Source organism: Pomacea canaliculata, linkage group LG8 (genome assembly GCF_003073045.1).
Source record: "Pomacea canaliculata isolate SZHN2017 linkage group LG8, ASM307304v1, whole genome shotgun sequence".
NCBI lineage: Eukaryota > Metazoa > Mollusca > Gastropoda > Architaenioglossa > Ampullariidae > Pomacea > Pomacea canaliculata.
In genome coordinates this window covers 28,724,838-28,744,824 of record NC_037597.1, presented here as the reverse complement: position 1 = coordinate 28,744,824, position 19,987 = coordinate 28,724,838, and the positions used below count along the sequence as shown (strand labels likewise).

The 19,987-nt window shown below is 40.6% G+C and overlaps 2 protein-coding genes and 1 long non-coding RNA gene across 4 annotated transcripts; 1 reads left to right on the top strand and 2 right to left on the bottom strand.

The window, feature by feature from the left end:
• The first annotated feature begins 154 nt into the window (after window positions 1-154).
• Window positions 155-1,253, top strand: LOC112570100. Its single transcript, XR_003100585.1, has 3 exons — window positions 155-293; window positions 967-1,046; window positions 1,216-1,253. It is a non-coding gene; the product is annotated as an uncharacterized LOC112570100 (long non-coding RNA).
• A 1,837-nt stretch (window positions 1,254-3,090) lies between these two features.
• LOC112570095 lies at window positions 3,091-8,153 on the bottom strand. Its single transcript, XM_025248331.1, has 6 exons — window positions 7,966-8,153; window positions 6,133-6,466; window positions 5,887-5,988; window positions 5,074-5,285; window positions 4,747-4,830; window positions 3,091-4,462 (listed from the first exon to the last, which is right to left on the bottom strand). Exons 2-6 carry the CDS (start codon window positions 6,452-6,454, stop codon window positions 4,370-4,372), a joined length of 813 nt encoding a protein of 270 aa, XP_025104116.1. The 5' UTR covers window positions 6,455-6,466; window positions 7,966-8,153; the 3' UTR covers window positions 3,091-4,369.
• A 1,013-nt stretch (window positions 8,154-9,166) lies between these two features.
• Window positions 9,167-17,416, bottom strand: LOC112570096 (calmodulin-like). Of its 2 annotated transcripts, XM_025248333.1 has the most exons (5): window positions 17,296-17,416; window positions 16,820-16,844; window positions 14,192-14,326; window positions 12,211-12,453; window positions 9,167-10,970 (listed from the first exon to the last, which is right to left on the bottom strand). In XM_025248333.1, the coding sequence occupies exons 1-5, from the start codon at window positions 17,296-17,298 to the stop codon at window positions 10,945-10,947; spliced, it is 432 nt and encodes a 143-aa protein (XP_025104118.1). In that variant the 5' UTR covers window positions 17,299-17,416; the 3' UTR covers window positions 9,167-10,944. The 2 variants fall into 2 exon arrangements, with proteins under 2 accessions (XP_025104118.1, XP_025104117.1); XM_025248332.1 differs by lacking the exons at window positions 16,820-16,844; window positions 17,296-17,416 and adding an exon at window positions 14,581-16,782.
• Between the last annotated feature and the right edge of the window lie 2,571 nt (window positions 17,417-19,987).

Here is a 19,987-nt window from a genome sequence, read left to right as displayed (position 1 = left end):
ATCGTATGCGAAAGAGTGTGTTTTGTGGCATGTGAATTGGACTTGTAGATGCTGAGACCTAAAATAAATCACCAGGGACTGGATCAAACCATATTCGTCATCAAACCGTCACGAAGGTGAGCGGAGAAGTGTTAAGGGTAGGACAAACAGAGACAGCTCTTAACATTAAATCGCTTCATATGGTCAGCCTGCGAAGTGGAGACATTGTAAGCATCATCAGCGTTTGAATCCAAGCCGCATGGTTTCGCTCCGCCAGTCAACGACTTCAAGGTGCAGTCGGATGTGACAAACCGGTAAGTGGTCGAAGTGTAGCTGAGTAGACCAACACAGAAGAGTGAGGTGCCTGGTGTGCTATTAGTGAACTATCTTTATTGAACCAGATAATATAGATTTGTTTTATGTATTGTAATATTAGTCTTTTTTTAATATTGGTTAAAACTAGGTCAGGGCCATCGTAAAATGCAGCTGTAATATATTAAGTATATCAATCAGTGTATAATAATTAATAAAATTAGTTAACGGCTTGTGGAGAAATCATAATGAAAAAGATTTTTAAATACTCCATGACATACGTCCACAAACTGATAGGGTGGGGAAAGGGGTGGTTGATTTGACCATTGACTAATTTGACCACAGTTGTGATTGGGTTGATTTGACCACCACCAGAGACAATTCAACTATGCATAACAGGCTGCTAGACATGAGTCAGCTTTTTAAAATCTTCAAATGAAGAAATCAAAATCACAAAATACTGTAAGGTGTGATTGATTCCCACCTGGTTTCCCAACTACGCACTCTTTGCACACTTGAACACAATCATCAGTCAGACATCTTCTTTGGCATTAAAAGACACATACACAATCAATGTCAGAGAGAGAGATGTGCAGAGCAGCCAATGGTGATAAGGCGCTGACCATAAATTTTACAAAAATGTGTCTACCTGAAGCATAATTCAAATATTTTTAGAATGTCTAAATACCTGCAACCTGTGGCCTGTCAGGAAATGAGGAAGACAAACTGACAGCCCTCTTTTCCATCCAAACCAGGTAATACCCTACAACCCTGCTTTGGTTTACATGTATTTCTTGATTAGTGGGTTTCTGTTTGATTTTGAAATCTTGCTGTCTTTGTATGTCTATCTGATTAGTGGGTTTCTGTTTCAGAAAGTTTGATCTTGAAATCTTACTGTCTGTGTATGTCTGTCTGGCATTGCAGTCCAGTCCCTCCAGTGTGTACACTTCTTCAGGAAAGCCCAAACTGAAGTGAGCTGTACACTAGAATGGTGTGGCCGATCATTATGGGAGCTATGAGAACCTATGGAGTGTATATAACCTGGCCAGTGGCAGCAGTCATTGGGTTTGTGGGCTACAACATTGAGGGTTGGGTCAGACAAGACAAGAACACCCCTTTTCGTGCAGAAGGCATTAAAGAAGAGAGGTCTGAACGGGAGTTGAATGAACTGTTGGGCCGGGACTGCACAGAGGTGGACAGTCTTAAGGGGAAGAAGGACATTCCCAAGACTGTTCTTGGTAGGAATGACTTCAAGTCTTCTTGACAGTGGTTTATAGAGAAGACTGCTGGATCACACTGACTTCAGCTCAAAGTGTAAAGCGTTTCTCAGAGTTGTGTTTGCAGAAATCTGATGACTAAAATAATTTTACAAGGAACCTAATGTTAACTGTTAATGGTACTGGACTGGCAGTGCTAGATATTTTTTTCGTTTTAAAACCTTTCCTGCTTATTAGGTATATCCACACAAGTAAATGTGGTTGGTGGGGCGGGGCATGCAGTGCCTTCAACTGGGGGTCACTGTGCTCAGCTTGAGTCAGCAGTTTGAGGTCTGACCCTAACCTGGTCTGTGACAAGCGCTTCCCCTGCCCACCCAGCGGGGTACCAGATTTATCAGGGGAGGTAAAAGCTGTGGAATAGGAGAGTTAGGCTTCCACACGATATTCCTTAGACATCGTGACCCTTTTGCAGCTTCGCATGAGTATATTGTATAATACACTATGGGTATGTAATACACAAGGGGAAGTTGCTTCAAAAAAGTTAAAAATTAATAGAAGATAACATTTTCAGCCAGGGTCCATAGAGGTGTGAACAGTTGTGCATGTACAGAAGCATACAGCTATGTCATAATATACATTCTTTAGCAGAATGAAGATCATAGCACAGAAGCATAATTATACGCAGCTGTTTTATAATGTCCAGCCTTGTGTATAATCTTATACACAGCTACACTATGACTAAGAGTAGCATTGCCTTTTTGTTGAAGTTGGTAGTAATACTGTAGAGTGTAGAGGCAGGTCTTAATACCTGATGTAAAAGCATTGTGTGTGTATGTATGTGATACAGTCTTGACCTTGTTTTTTGGAGATATAAATATTTTGATGTTATTACATGTTCAGTGGTGCATCCATCTTGAATGTTTGTGCATTTTTCATCATAAACTGTGAATTGTCCTGATTGTGAGCTTGGTGATGTCAGTAGTGAGCTGTCTTGAAACTTAGTTTAGTATTTGTAAGCAATCTACATTTTCATACACACTGGAAGCTGTTAAGGACATCTTTTGTGTTATCTCCTTGTTGAGATGCTGATTCCAGATATCTTGGATTGTTGTCTTGTTCTCGTATTCAGCTGACTCCTAGAAAAGTGTTTTGAAAACTGTTGTTACTTATCAATGATCAAATATTGGATAGTGTTTGTTACAGTGTGTGTCTGTAAGAGTGAATAAAAGAGACACATCTATGAAGATCCATCATCATTTGCCTCTTCTGTAAATCATCACAGTGTTATAATACAGGAAAAAGCTGACTCTACTTAAACTTGGTACTTGAACTTTGAATTCTGGGTCTAGCCATATTGCAGAATTAAAAGAATATCTCTCACTTCAGTTACTGATGTGAAAATCTTTTAGAAAACTAGCAAACTGATACAGTGCCTGCAGTCTGCATTTGATTTCTAAGAACCATCGAAAATATTGCATTGCCAGCATTTGAAATTGAACATGCTCGTATTCGGTCAGCACCGTGTGGCTCAGTGCTTCCCTTAAATCCTTTCCCCAAGCACAACATGATCCATACACAGGGCACTTGGTGTTACGGTCTTTATTATGCTGTCAAGTGATCAGTAAATAAGCATTGGTTGCAGCATTTGTTAACTTCATCTATCTTGTTAAAAAATAAATGAAACAGTAAATTTTAAAGTGATTTATAGATATTTCATATTAGATTATTGCATGTATCGTAAATTGTAGCATGACATAAAGATTACAGAGAGTTGGTATCCATTTCTATTTCACTATTGCAGCTAGCCAATAGCTAGAAGTGTTGTAATTTGAGATAGTAGCTGATAACATTTGTCTTTTTACTGGTAGCAAAAACTGTGCAACAGTTTCTGTAGGTTGCCAGAGAACTTTTCCAATCTAAAGTTGTTCCCCAGAACCATGCTGTCGTCACTCCCAACAGCTTAAATAACTTATATGAGGAACAGTCACTGTTTGGCTTGGCTTGGCATATAAATAATTGTTTAAAAAAATCAAGGTTTTTAGTTCCCTACTGACTATTGGAACCACTAGAAGAAATGAAGGTAAGAACATTAGACCTAACCCAAATTTGAAAAATCATTTTCAAATGATGCATCCAAAAATCACTTATAATGGCATTTTCACTGCTTGACCAACAGAGGCTTGGCTTTCTGTATAATATTATACATTTTTATACCACCCTTGACTGTTGTTACAAATGGAGAAATCATTTGCCCATAAAGTTTTCCATTGTCCTTCAGATTATAAAAGTATGATGGATTATTGTCGATTTCAAGAAGTATACTGAACATATATGGTCAGGTAAGCATTACAGATTTTCAAGACAAATGATGATTAATATGACCATTAAGAGTTACTTAAAAAGGATTGGACACTTTGAATATAATTACTCAGTAATTGTCATGTGAACATGTTTTTGGCACTGTGCTGTACAATTACCTTTAAAATTTGTCTGCAGCTTACTATAGCACACACAGCTACACTAATGGTCACTAGCTCTGACTGGTGACACAGGTAAGCCTGGAATAGCTGTCAAAGGCAGATGGTGGGATGAGAAAACTGACTCTGATTTAGGCTGTATGTACACAAGACATTTCATTACTGAGTAATACAATATTGAAAGTGCCCAGTTCTTTATGAGTTACCCTGTATATTTGATATCACATTAATATCTATATATTTTTAATATCTTGTGCAATATAAAAGAAAAATCTGGTACAGGAGAGGTGAGAACTCCCAAATTCACAATACCATCAACACTAAAATGCCAAAACTTTGGCCTTCCATGGAAATTTGTGGAGAGCAAGATCAGGCCCAAAGCATTTATGCAGGATGAACCATCTCTGGGGACTTTTTGGCGGCCGTCTCAAGCATGCGACCCTGCAGGTATGGGTTGTAGTCCATCTCCTCCTGAGACTGTCAAAGCAGTAAAGTGAATGTAATCAGTGTTGTGCCATATGGACTTGATATTTGAATACATTGGTCCATCTCACTAATATATGCAGGCTGCTTAGTGCGCTTATCTATTTATGAGATTAAGACAACACTACTGATATGTTATTTCACACCCAAGATCTACTGTGATTCTGTGTGTATATGTGTTAAGCATAAGTGCTCAGTTTTTCTGACCAGGCCACATTTTCATGGGTGAAGTAATAGTTATCTTCCTTACTGTGTCACCCAGACTAACTCCTACTCACTCTTTTGTGGCGGAGGAGTGATGGTGACTTCTTGGCAACTAGTTTTTCCCGCTTTACACCTTGGGCAAGGTATGGGTTATTGGCCTGCACAAACAATGAGACAGGTAGACACAATGGGTAAAGTATGGTATTCCGTCAGGGTCAGAGTTGGATAGGGTGAGGATTCCTCCATGACAAGCTTGTTGGGGTCAGGGCCTGGACAGAACCCATGGGGCAACTGTAGATTTTGGTATAAACGTGGCTGTTAGGGTTTGAGAGTGAAACATGGCTAGTAGAATAAGAGGTCTGGACAGAAGATGCATGATAGTTTTCAGTTCATACACTGACCAGTGTCAGATCGTCGTCAGCGTTGAGTTGCGCCAGCTCGCTCATGACTTTGGAGAATGCGGCTTGACCTCCCACACCCTTTGAGGTGACGGTCTGCTGGCCGGCCGGGCAATGGAACATGTGCTCCGTGTCACAGGGGCAATCCTGGTGCGCAAGGATCTCCTTGTTGTTATCCATACTGTTTTCAAAGTTCTCCACACAGTTATCTGCCGCTGGTATGGAAAACGAATTGGGAGTAAGAACAAGGAAACGGATTCACACACGTGCGCCAGTGTTAGCCCTTGTGTAGAAACCTCTGTCCGTGTTTGACTCTTGTCTGTCTGCCAGCATGTCTTTGCACACCCCCTCCCCCACCAGCTCTCTCTCTCTCACTAGAACTTCAAAACTGAATATTCCCATGCCTAGATTGCACCTTTTTAAATCGTCTGAAATACTCAGGGAGCATGCTATGGAACAGCCTCCCTCTCGATCTTAAGAAATTGAACTCCCTGAGCTGCTTTCGTCACCATCTATCTAAATACTTACAAGATGAAGCCTCTAGAGATTCCTCCCAACTCCAGGAAACCTTGTAAATATCTGTTTTTCTTAACCACCACTTTTGTACATATGTACCTTCCACTCTCCTTTGATACCTTATGTTTACTAATAATTATTCTCACAGTACTTAATTACTTCAATTACTTAGTTTATTCTTAATGGAAAATGTTAAAAAACATTTTATTGCTATTTTAAATCTCGTCAATAAAGAATTGTCCTACACACACACACTGATATTATAGCAGCAACACCCGTGGAGGGCCCTGTCATACACACCTGTTTTTCCTACGGGGCAGGGATTTGGAGGGTTGCAGTAAGCAGGTAAGGGTTTATCAGTCTTCACCTGCTTTTGGGGGGGCTGGCCCTCTGCCGTGCCACCTGCACAACAAGAAGTAACTCGTGTTTACTCTTACGATTGTTTGTGTGCGCGACTGTTCTTTTAACATTAACTGAAGAAAAAAGTCAATTTAATGTCACGTCGTCGCCACCACAATCAGTATCATCATCACCATCGTGACCTACCTGCCACGGCGTGCAAGCCTTGCAGAGCGCTGTGCTCCAGGTGCTCCTGGTCGCGGACCTGTGTCTCGGAGTACAGGGGACTGTTGTACAGAGAGGTGTCCACGTCAGTGCCCGCCCACAGGCTGTCATCTACTCCCTCCACACCGTCGTCGCTGCGGCTGTCAACGTCGTCGAGTGGTAGGAGGGCCATGTAGGGGTCGTCGTGGTCGTACAGGCGGTTGAGGCGGTACAGGTCCTCCAGGGGCTCCACGCCGTACGGCAGGCTGGCCGTACCCAGCACCACCAACACGCCCAGCACTAGCGCCACGGGTACCCACGTCATCTTCTGTACGCACTACCAACAGACAAGAGAGGTCGGCGCTTGGCAATTGTCATACAGGTGGGAGGTGAGAGGAGATTAGTTTTTTAATGCCGAGCCAGCAACTAAAGCTGTATCACCACAGACGCCACATGCAGAGGAAGAACAGTGTTCCCCGAGACGAGAACTGAACCCAGGACAGCCAACCCTCACTGTATTGCTAACAGGTGCTAACCGTTGCGCCATCAGACAGCAATACGCAGGTAGGAGGCCAGGACCATACATAGGTGAAGTAGGTCAAAGATACAATATTTATCATCAACCATATATCCCATTCTTTGGGATATGAATGTATGGCTATTTCATTGGTTCTCTAAAGAAATACAAAAAGAAACCGCAATACAATACTGGGGCCAGCCACACATCACCAGTCGTCCCCTCTCGGTGAGAAAGATTTCAACATTCATACATATACAGGGATCAAGACCCAAAACGCGCTGTCAGTGCCGACAGTTACCTTAAAATTACATTTTTATTCACATTTTACGTGGCTGTGACACTGCGAATCGACAGTTGATACATTGATCACATATCCCATCCACCCAAGCAGGCAACCACCCACCCATCACGTGTCACGTTGTGAGAGGATGACGTTATCACCTGTATACACCTTTAGTCCTTTATACACGCAAAGCTGACAATAAATAAGGAAATATGAGACAAATACAGAGATGGCTATAAGAGACACCATGGTAGGGGCCACTAGCATGTCTACACTCACAATGACCGCTAATGTAGGGTGACGTCTGCTTGTGTAGACTAACCGCCATTTAAACTTCACCTCGGAGCTGCAGCTCATCCAGCTGTGTTGACGACTGACTGTTGAGCTACTGTAACAACTACCGGCTGTGTAAGCGACTCACTGCTCACCTGTCACGACTACTCACAGTGCTGCCCACTCACTTCTCTCCCTTTATCTGCACGTACTCTACGTCGTCTCACGGAGCCGAGGAAAGTGGGTCAGCGCCCCGAACCTTGACAGAGACGTACATAGCACGTAGAACACACACGCACGCACTTACACACACTACTTGCCACACCCACCCCCCACCAACAGGCTGCTTTGTCTGGTGGCGCTGTTTCTCTATTATTGGCAGCCGTCAAATGTCCTCCCAACAATTAATGGCCTTTAAAAATAAATGGTGATGTCAGCAAGGAGAGGGAATCAGATGTGGCCAGGTGCCGGGTGCTAGGAACAGAAATACGGGTAGGCAGCGACAGAAGCGTGGCCACACGTTAGACCCCCGCTCCCCGGGATGGATTTGCTTGAAACGCGGTTCCTTACAATGACGGGTGGCTGTTTGTGGTGACGCAATCTCTATATGGCACCGCACCAGGTGCCAGACACGGGTGCTAAAGACACCAGCTGCCTGCCAGTAACGACAACAACAACAGCAACCGCCAGTTATCCTACCCGTATTTACTGTCATAACCTCAAAGACAATGTCATTGAATGAAGTCAAAGCTCTACTCACAGCAGTTGGTGCAGTCGCCTGTTTCCTTGTCTTGTAACACCAGCCTCTGCTTCTGCTGCTTCAATGGCGGCCTGACGTCACCCTCCCATTGATCGTCTTGCAGCAGCCGTTGGTGTCGCGTGACGTCAGCACCAGTGCCCGTCAGCCTGCAGGTCCTGCCAGCCTCGCTGTGGCAACTGTCAGCGCGCGGCGGTCGTTACTCTGTCGCCGCCACTGGCATCTCACAGACTGACCTCGCGGCCAGTGCCCCCTGCTGGGGTCATCGCACGACCCGTGTGTCCTGTTGTTTATTGACATCGTGTGTCCTGTTGTTTATTGACATCGTGTGTCCTGTTGTTTATTGACTGCTGGGGGCATAGCACGGCCCGTGTGTCCTGTTGTTTATTGACATCGTGTGTCCTGTTGTTTATTGGCATCGTGTGTCCTGTTGTTTATTGACTGCTGGGGTCATCGCACGGCCCGTGTGTCCTGTTGTTTATTGACATCATGTGTCCTGTTGTTTATTGACTGCTGGGGGCATAGCACGGCCCGTGTGTCCTGTTGTTTATTGACATTGCGTGTCCTGTTGTTTATTGACCGTGTGTCCTGTTGTTTATTGACATCGTGTCCTGTTGTTTATTGACTGCTGTGTCACTCTTCGTGTAAGCTGCTCTTCTTTATCGTTTAATTAGTGTCTTCGACTCCTGACTGTAGGTTAGGCACTTTTGAGACCCCCCCAGCTGATGCCAATAGATGCTGCAGTAATCAGGCAATTGGATTATGGTTCATGTCAACAGTTCTTTTTGTTTGGTGGCACCGTCCTGTACGTTGCTTGGTGACAAGTCCAGCCCTGTACAATGTGTGCGATACTTCTGGAGACTATAATGTTTTGTGTAAGATAGAGTGTCCAGTCTGTCAGTGACCTGTTGGATACACCTTGTCGAGTCTGCAGTATGTGCCATGTTTGTTCTGTAGAAAGACTCCATGTATAAAGTACAATATACGTGGTGCAGAAAGGCTCCGTGAGAGTTCTGCTGAAAGGCTGCTTTATGAACTTTGTGAAGGTTGCTAAAAGAAGCCTGTCACATGCAAGTAGGCTGTGAAACACTGACTGTATAATGCAGAAGCCCAATTAAGCTTTAAAAAAGTTGTTGCTGTACACAACTCAAGATGTTTTACTCAACGTTTGACACTCCCTCGATAAAAAAATCAGACACTACACTGACAACAGATATAATATTTAATTTATCTGCATTTAAAAGCAAAAGCTTTTTCCTGATTTCATGTAAATCAAAGTACACAGAGAAGACAGGTGATATAAACCAAGTTCTAGAAGTGCATCTAAAGAATGCACATTACAAAATATAGACAATAGATGCTACGTACACACGGTGCTCTGCACTGAGCAATATTTGATATGTCTTTAAGAAAATTTCATGATATGTTCACATAGATCCTTGCATAGCCCAGTAAAGTCATTAAGCAGCTATAGTTCCATCAAATCTGCAACTGATGTGAGATCAACAAAAGCGATGAAAGAAATTAAATCACAAAAAGCCAGCTGTCACTTAAAAGGGTTAAAAGGTTAAGGTTAAAATGCCATGTACACCCCCAAGTTAGCCAGGACTGAGGTGTTCATACATAACACCACACCTACACCCAGAGGCATCAACAAACTGTGAGCTCAGTACATGAACTTGTGGTATAATGCTGCTGTGGACTAGTCATAATGACTTAAACAATCATATTATTAAACTGAATACTAAAGGCACAGAATGATAATTTAAATGACTGTCTTGATGTGGCGCTTTCATCTGATCCCTACATACAGAAACACCTGACAAGTGATGTTTTAACAGAAGTGTAGGACTGGCAAAATCTCACAGTTTAAAATCTATCATTTATTTGGGTAAAAAATTGAGGAGGCAAAATTAGCGCACGTCTTGGACTATATGCCTGAATAGATTAAGTGATTGCTTTAGATGCATTTCAGACATTTTTGCCAGCCACTATAACAAACAGTAAATGTTAGTGAACATGAGATTATCTCACTAAACATTTGACACACACATCTGTCTGTGCTAAAAGGTTTTATCTGTTTAAAATACTGCTTTCGATTGTTCTACTAATTGGAAAAGGGCAAGTGTTTAATCTGTACATATTTTTGTACTCACTGGTCAGTGTTAAAGCCACTAGAATTTCTGGAAAAAGGTAAATCCAAACGCTACATTCATTATTTCGTGTTTAAAAAGTCTACTGTAAGATTCGCAGGACAAGTTGCTATTACTTTCATCCATAATCATGCTCAACTGCTGTTTAATGTTTACAGTGGTATCACTTGTTGCCAACATGGAATGCACTATCACTTATAAATATTGCAACATGGCATGGGGTACTGTTTGTTGTAAATGTTGCAACATGGCATGCAGTGCTGACCAAAGTACAGTGGCATCATTTGTTGTTAATGTTGGCACATAATATGCAATATTATCTCAATACATGGCCTTTGGAGGGAAAGAGGAAAGTGGCTATACACTTTTCTTAGTCGTAGTCACGAGTCCTGGTAACTTTAATGTTTGGAGCTAATGTATATCATTTGCTGGGGTAAAAGCTGGGGTTAACATGCTTTAGAGTTAGATAATAATATTAGATGATAATATTCTGGCGTATGGTGTTAGACCACAACCATAACCCATTAACAAGAATGCTAAAGGGGAATAACTGACCATATGCCCAGATTAAGAGAAATGTCATTTATGGGTGTTAGCAGTGAGACAAGACAGCAGCTGTAAATAAATAAACTTTGAGAATGTTCCTAAAGTAGATTTCTTGGATCACACAAAAAAGTGAAGTGTATGACTGAACAATGAAGAATTTTCAGCAATCTGTGTCTGTAAGTTCGTACTTTAATTATTTGTCTGTCTCGTCTATGTCTGTTCAGCCTGTAAGTACAAGCTTCCTGTAATTGTCACAGGCACCAAGGCTTCTCCAACCTCCAGATCATCTGGACAGCAGACGAACAATGTCTAAAAGAATGCAAAAAAAAAAAAAAAAAAATCCATTAATAAAACATTAATAATATGCCATAATTAACAAACTCTTTAATTGTAATATTGAAGTTGACCCTGCATCAAATACATGAAGCTTTAGCAACAATGCTAGGCAATGCGATATGGTGAACAGTTGTCATAACACAACAAAGGTAAACTGATATGGTGCATTGGTACTTGAATGTTTAGAACAGGTAATAAAGTTTTACTCAGAAACAATGACAGACACCTCAGATCAAAAATGCTCTACTGTTGGGCAAACATAAATATTGAGAGACAAGATAAACAGATAAGAATATCTTTTGTCAAATAGCACTTGCTATAATCTATGTTTTAGCAGTTTGTGTAAACTAATTTCATAGTCTTTCTTTTCTTCTATTTGATTTCAGACATATAATGAGTCTAGGCTGTACAGAAAATCTTCTGCTGATATGATCTTCAATCTTAGCAGCTGACATACTCCGACCTATGAAACATGCCTAGAAAGTTTCTTGAGGATTTATACTTTTTACAATGATGATGTAGCAAAAGGAGGCATAACTCTGACAATAGTTTGTGATTCTTCTTGCCATCTCTTTTTAAGGTTGATAACAATAAGGGGATTTCAAACAATCAAATAATTTCATCAGCAGTGTTAACAAGTCTGGTTCAGCAAACTTACTGGAGACAATGTTAATTTGTGTGGTCAGTGGTCAAGTATGTTATCAAACAATATTAACCAGCTTGGTGCAGCTAGTTTTTCAGAGACAATACTAACTTATCTGGTCCAGCAAGTTTATAACAGACGGACATTAACCAGAGCAGTGAGATCTAGAAGAATTATCAGAGCAGTGAGATCTAGAAGAAGTTTAGTTTAATCACAGCGAATACTAGCTAGGTTGCTCCAGCAGGTTTATCAGAAATGACTTTACTATTACAGCTTGCCTGTGTAGAGATTTATCATAAATGATGCTATGATTATAGCTTGCCTGGTGTAGAGATTAATCAGAAATAATGCTACTATTACAGCTTGCCTGTGTAGAGATTTATCATAAATGATGCTATGATTATAGCTTGCCTGGTGTAGAGATTAATCAGAAATAATGCTACTATTACAGCTTGCCTAGTGTACAGATTTATCAGAAATAATACTATTATTATAGCTTGCCTGGTGTAAAAGTTTTTCATGTTTTTCATAGCTTGCCTGTTGTAGAGGGTTATCACAGGTGACACTGACCTTTGCCACACACACGACCATTGCTGTCCACCTCCAGTTCTTGCAAGAGTAGGTTGAAGTCTTCGTCTGCGATCCTGTCACCCATGTTGGTCAGCAGGTGGCGCAGCTCAGTGACCATGATGAAGCCACTGCCTTCCTTGTCAATGGTTTTGAACGCATCTTCCACTTGCTTGCCGTAGCTACGGCCCTGTAGGGGCTGGACCAGTTGACGAAATCGTGTCAGGTCCACGTGCCCGCGGACTGCTATTATCAAAACATACATCAGACAGTGTAAAGATCAAACCTAGATGCTTAAACTGTGATCATACACCTAAAATGACTTTAATAGCATCAAAGATGTATGCAAAATAGCAATAAAAGCCCCATAGCCATATCATTAGGTCATAGTTCATAAAATCTAAAGCACAAGATGTACACAGCAGAGTGCAACACTCCTTATGCTGCCTTTACCTTCCCTGCTAAATCAGGTACCTCATTCTGATGGGTGGACAGGTACCCTACTGTGACTGGTTGTCATATGGAAGTTTCTAGTCAAAGGTCCAAGCAGGCATTAAACCAGTGACCTTCAGTTTCAAAGTACACTAACCACCATGTATCCAAACATCTCCAAAATACACATAAGCATAAACAGTCTGAAACTATGCAAACAATATCTCTTAATAATGATGAGTATTTGTGGTATAAAATCTAAAAGAGCTTTGTGATCATACCTTCCTGAGGTCTGCAGTCAAAGTACCTATAATTGTACAAGACAAACATCTGAAGACATCAGCAGAAGTGAATGTTTTCAAGTGAGCCTTGAAAGCAACAGGAGTGTAAAAATGGTGAAAGGAAAGGGGAAAGTACTTTGGATAATCGGCATGGTGCAGGCTGACTGCTGACCATAAAGCCAGTGCATACTGATGGCTGACCATGAAGGCCCAGTGCATGTAGACTGCTGACCACAAAGCTTTTTCCATCTGATGAAACTACAGATACAGCAGCAGAAAAGAGGAAGCATGGAGGCTGACATTAGTGAAGGTTGCACAAGCAGGGAGAGCAACATTATAAAGGATGTTAATAACAATAACAACCAAATTTATTAGTCCCAATGGGCAATTTAAATAAAAGTCATGAAAGCTGACTGCTGCAATCTTAAAGTCAGCACAAAATACTCTGAGACTATTAACAACCAGTGATCAGGTAAGCAATGGCATGGCTGGACCAATCTGTATAATCCTGATTACGGACATGAAATGTGGACTCTGCTTGCCAACATGGAGAGGAGAGTCCAGGCATTCCAGAACAAGTGCTCTAGATCTTGTAGAGGTAACATAAAAAAGTGGTTGCCACACGTGCAGACTATCAGGAACCTCTACTCACAGCAGCTACACTTGTCGGAGATCAGGAACCTCTCCTCAAAACAGCCAACCAGCATACGTTGGTCTGGTTTGGACATGTAACCCGGCATGTCACACTGTCAAAGACGGTTTTTCACAGCACCTCGGAGGCAGGTCAATGCAGCAGTGGCCACAGGAAGAAATGGATTATGAACATGAAGGAGTGGACTGGTTGTCCCATGTAGAACCTGCTCACCATCACCTTAGAGGGGCCTAAGTGGCAGGCCTTGTCAGCTGTGGCATGTATCTATGTATTTACCCCAATAACCTGGGACAAATGGCACATATGGATGAATGATGGGGTAAAGCAGTCAAAGAGAGAAGATAGGCACAGCTCTCAACACAGTGAGAGGAAGCTCATGGGACTCCCCTGACTGTTGTTTGCAAAAAAATGTTGGATATAAAGTGCTGTCCAGATTGTGACTCTCTGCCTCATGCAGTGTGTCCTTGTCACTGTCAAGCAGGTTTTCATTTGCAAAGTTGTCAACATGTTTTGTGTATTCACCTATCACTCTTTTATTGCCTTCAAAAGGTGTTGTGTATTCATCATTTATTTCCAATAACATGTTGCATTTATGTTTTGTTCTCCACCCAGCACTTACGATCAATTCCAGCTCGGTTTAACAAACTCCTCAGTTCATTGTCTGTGATCACGTGACCAAGGGCTCTAATGGCTGTTCCAGCATCTGCAGCACTGATCTGCCCCCGAGAGTCTGTGTCAAACAGCTCAAATGCCTCTGAAACATACATAAGTATATAATATACATACAAATATATAAGAGGTACATGGAACACATATATGCATGCATGCATATACATTTACAAGCATGATCAGACATACGTACACATCCAAACACAAGTATGCATGTATACACAAAAAATGAGAATGATTACACATGACTTCATGCTAAAGATTTACATGCGATGAGAGTATTTTGTCAAGGTCGGTGACCTATGGCAACATTCAATCAGCATTTAGCAGTTTTCTTACTGCAGAGTGAAAGTCGAAAATTGCAAGGGAGGGGTTCGCTTATGTGCATGGCGTGGTTTGTAGCATTCTTTCATTGTGGGTGTCTTCTACGAGCTTCACGATTTCAGCTTCCTTAACATGGAGAAAGAGTGATTTAAATCAAACAGAAGTTCTTAACCATGTTTACAGTTGCCTGCTCTTGTCAAAGTAGTAATTTTAGGTAGTGGGTAGAGGAAACAAAGCAAAACGATGAAAGCGAAGCATGACTTAGTCTGTGAAATGCATGAAACAGTCCTGCATGGTTTGCCTGTGTCCGACTTCCACCGTTAGCTGTGTGCTGGCAGAAAGGACATTTGTTGGCTGCTACTTTCAACACCTTTCTTCTCGAGTGAGGAGCATTAGACAGAAGTAGTGGAGCGTTGTCTTCAAAGATGCACAGTAGCTTATCCATGAGCAACATATTTATTATCAGCACAAATATAAGCCTAACAATAATTATATGGGCTTTTAATAAATAGCAGGCTTAAAACAACAATTATTTCAGTGTGTTTTGCATAATATATTTTATGTACTTAAATGATAGGGAGACACTCGTCTAATGCCAGGAAAATTGTCCCCTCTTTTGTGTGTGCGTGTGTTTTGGGGTGGTGGTGGTGGTGGTTGGGTGTAGGAGGGTCATTTTTCAAAACTGTGATGAAAAGTATTTCTTATTTATTGCCCTATGTCTATATATATATATGGAATCTGGCAAGCATATCACAGTGAAGTTTAAAGGCAATAGGCAAACCATCACTGCATATTTCTTTCTACTACGATTCATTCCTGTACCAAAACAATATTAATTATGTAACAGCTCAGTGAATATTTACTATCAATACATTTAGTAATGTGTCATGTTTTTGTTGTGGAAATTTATAACACAGCAGTGATTTTTTTTCACACTATCTCTTTACGATCATATGTCTCAGTAAATGACTGACTCCCCCTCCCCACCAGTTTCTGCTTTAACCACTGATCAGTGGATACTGTGCATGCACTGAATAATTGATGAAATACCCTCATTTAGACCAAAACTTTCCTTTGCTATATCAATCTCTGTTGTCCAATTTTTATGACTGGCAATCAAATTTGCTTAGTCATCATTTACATCTTTTACAAGATCTAAGAAGACTTTTCTGGCTCTTAACAGAAGATCAGCTATGTCATTTTTATATCAGTTACAAACTGTTCTCTAAGAAAAATTAACTATGTTAAATTTTCAATGTACTTTTCACAGTAAATTATATTTTCCCCCAAGGACAGTAGTCACCAATTAGCAGCCCTGTATGAATTTATTTCCTGGTGCAGTGACAATTTCTTGAAACTTAGTAAAACCAAAGAGATTGCTTTTATTTCCTTTGGAATTCTTCACCAAGTCTAATGTCATCCATCACAAGCAGGTGGATAGTGTCAACACATCTACAAATCTGGGCACCATGTTCAACAGAAGACTTTGCTGAGATATCAACACTTAGGCTATTGTCAAAAAGGTTTAACTTCCCTCTCTAGAAACTGAAGTCTTTCTCAGTCTTCCAAAGATTTCTTCAGGTATTCTAAATATGCCATACGGAAAATGTGCTGGTCATCTTATTCATTTGATATTACAACAATTTACTATTCAAGGACAAGAATAGTTTGAATTGTGTGGCATGCAGTTGCTCAAAAGTTATTGGGATAACCCATAGTGTCCTTCAGACTCTGTGTAACAGGGAGACTATTCCATGTGTCAGCAGTTCTTTATAATGATAAGTGTGTCCTATCAGGACAGTTCCATCAGATCCCACCTGGCTGTTGATTCTGTGTTTACCGCATGCAGCACCAAGAGATCCAGGCTGTTCTTTGTTGTTTCCACTATGCAATTGTGCATAAATGAATTGTGACCATTTGCAGGTCTGAAGTTTGATTGTAGGGGATCTTGTTTTGTGTGGCAGGTATGAATGTGTGATGGTACTTTTGATTGTTGATGTGCTGTGTGGATCCAATGTTTGCATCCTTACAGAGCTTTTACTCATTGCCCTCTGAGATAAATAAAGTCATATCTTACTGCTGACATTATAGCCCTTCTCTGATGATTTCCGTTACTGAAATAATTTAGTACTGTGACTACACCACTCATTAAAATCTATATCGTTGAATCATTAAAAACAATCTGAAAAATTCTAATTATAATCTGGGACAACAGCACTGATGCCTTCAGTTTCTAATAAAATTTTGGGCTTACCTGCAACTGAATCCTTAGCGGTGGCCTGCAACAGCAGATATTCGTCAGTTGATAGGGGTGCTTAAAATGTGATCCTAGTTCACTGAAGACTTTATACACAAACTGCACTTTGCAATAAATGGGAATTAAAATAACATCCGGTTAATAAAACATTGAGCACCACCACCATTTGTCTGCAATGTATGTGAACCTCCCCCCACCCAGGCACACAATAAACTTACCAGGTTTACAATAGAAAATAACGGGTATAAATGACAAATGGAAAAGCAATGTAAGAAAATGCTTAGGGTTTAAGAAAGTTTCGAGTTTCCGTAGTTAAGATTAGGGGTTAGGTGGAGAGGAGACTTCCACAGAAAAAAAAGTTACTCGATAGTTGTCTAATATACTCTCATGCATTATTCGAGAAAGCTAATCTTTGTAAATATGAATCACATCTATTCAGTCTCAGAACTGTGTAAAAAAAAAGAAGTGATTACCATAACTAAATGACGTTAGCAGCAGGTGTTCAAATGACTTTTTCCGAAACTAAAAGGAAGCGGAAGAAAAGCAGACGAGATTTTCACAACGAGGTAAGTGGGTGTGGTCACGAGGTCACATGATGTGCATATTGTGGACACGTCACTGCCTATCACTAACGTCATCACAACGTGTTTACCTTCAAGTCTGGGTGTAGCGAGACAGTTTTTCCACCCAAGAAACTTTTTCCAAGCGAGGTATGCGTCTTGTTGTAAGGACAGAACCGAACTCTCAGCGAGAGCCAATGGTCTGAGGATACTACAAAATGAAATTTAACAGTTGAGAAACACGTGAAACTTTTAGGTTCAAATTATTACAGCTTACAAAGAGATGTGGATAGCGGACTATTTTCTTTTGATATCACTGCGCGAGTGGGTGTTTGATCGTCTGCTAAAGAGTAACTACAAGTAACTACAAGTCAAATTTAAATAAAAATAACATGAAAAAGCTAAACACATACAACTAAAAATTTATTTTTGGTTATGATAAAAAAATACCAAGAGAATGTTTGCTAAATCATTCAGCAACACTAGAAAACCCAGCTTCTGCATTCCTCGCTTGGAAAAAGTTTCTTGGGTGGAAAAACTGTCTCGCTACATGGGCACGAAGCCGTCTGCGGCCTTGAGCGCAGACCGTCAATGTAGTCGACCACGAACTCTAGTATACATGTACACGCAGGGATGGGCAAGCTACTTTTAATTTGTAGCCGGCTAGGCTACAGCTACTTTTTTTCAAAATGTAGCCGGCTACACTACAGCTACAATTTTGCAAAAAGTAGCCAGCTACTTTGGGCTACTTTTAAAATGTAGCCAGCTTCTTTTGGCTTCTTTTAAAAGCGTGATGTTATAACAAGTTAGCTGTAGCCAGCTGGCTGTAGCAACATACACAAACATCAAACATACACACAAAACACTATTACTTGCTTTACAAAGTTTTTATTATAATAATGAAACGGAGAACTGCGATATACCGACAATTTTATTTAGTGAATCCTAAATGCTTTCATTCATTCCTTGCACCCTTCCTCCCCCGGCCTTTTTCACACAATAAGTACACGTATTTTACGATTATATTAAACATTTCTGGATCTTTTTCCTCATCCTGTTTTAGTGACAAAAGAAATTATATAAGTTTTCCGATAAACATTTGTTTTCTATAACTATTTGTTCCCTATTACTTAGAAATGAAAAACTAAACAGATGCTTAAGTATCAGGTACCTGGTGGAATTTTCAATAAGTTAGGTTATGTGGTGATGAAAAATGTCAACCTCTTATCAATACTGTGACAATGAACAACAGACCATTGAAATAAATGAGTTTGCATGGAATATAAGTAAAACACTGCTTAATCTAATTTAGGCAAGCAGATCATAAGGCATTTTTTTCTAACACTGACACTGAAAACAAAGAAAGGAACACAAACTAATTGTTTCCAAAAGCTGATAGGGTGAAAAGTATAGTCCTGGCATACTAGAATAGACTTTAATTATATAGTAGGATGTCAAATGTAGCATATAAACACTGAAATATATTTTTCAAAAATGATCTGATACAAGATATATTTATTTTAAATCTTTAAGCTTGAATTTCTCTGTTTGTCGTTTTTGACATCCAGTCCTAAACTATAAAACATATTTCTCAAGATTGGCTTGTGCTACAGCAGTACAATTTTGCAATTTTTTTTTAGAAATGCATAAGCTACAAAGTGATGCATTTGAGAATATGATATAAACATTACATTTGATAAAATTAACATTTTTCTAAATATTTTCTAAATATTTAATTGCCACATTCACACTGAGTCGGGGGTACCATGTCTGATTTTTTATATCTCACACCACTGTCAGCCCTGCTATTTATTCTCCCTCCCCTCGAACATTCTAGCACAGACATTCTATTTCGTCGCAATAAAGACATTTTTGAACATCGCTACATTGTTGAACATCATTTCCTCCCTCGCGCAAAGACAAGACATTTTTACTTTGAACATTGCTACTTTGTTGAATATCATTTCCGCCCTCGCACAAAGACATTCTATCGTTTACATTGCTGCCGTGCTGAACATTCTGGAATATAGATGCAAATCTACAACCCAAAGACATTATACTTTGTACACTACTAGAGTGCTACAGTCGTGAAAGTAGCCAACATGTAGCCAAGCTACAGCTACTTTCTAAAATGTAGCTACGGCTGCAAGCTACTTTTTTTTAATTTGTAGCCGGCTAAGCTACAAGCTACAAAATTTGTAGCCGGCTACAGTAGCTGTAGCTAGGCTACAGCTACTCCCCATCCCTGTGTACACGTCAATGTAGTCGACCACGAACTCTAGTATACATGTACACGTCAATGTAGTCGACAGCAACAATCACAACGCCTCTTTTTCTTGTTAAGAAAGGTTAAAGGTTAATTCTATATAATTGAGTACTCAGTGCACGGGCTGGGAACTAAAAATGACCATGGCAGACTCGTCTAGAAAATAATGGTCAATGCTTGCAGGAGCGAAAGTTTGTTGATGAACACCCGCGAGTACATGCGCGTGCTGACGTCGACAGGGCGACACGGCAGGTAGAGCAACACACACACACACCGACACCCACATACACGTCCGTGCACACACCACGTGCAACAGGTGGCAAGACGAGCGAGAAGCGC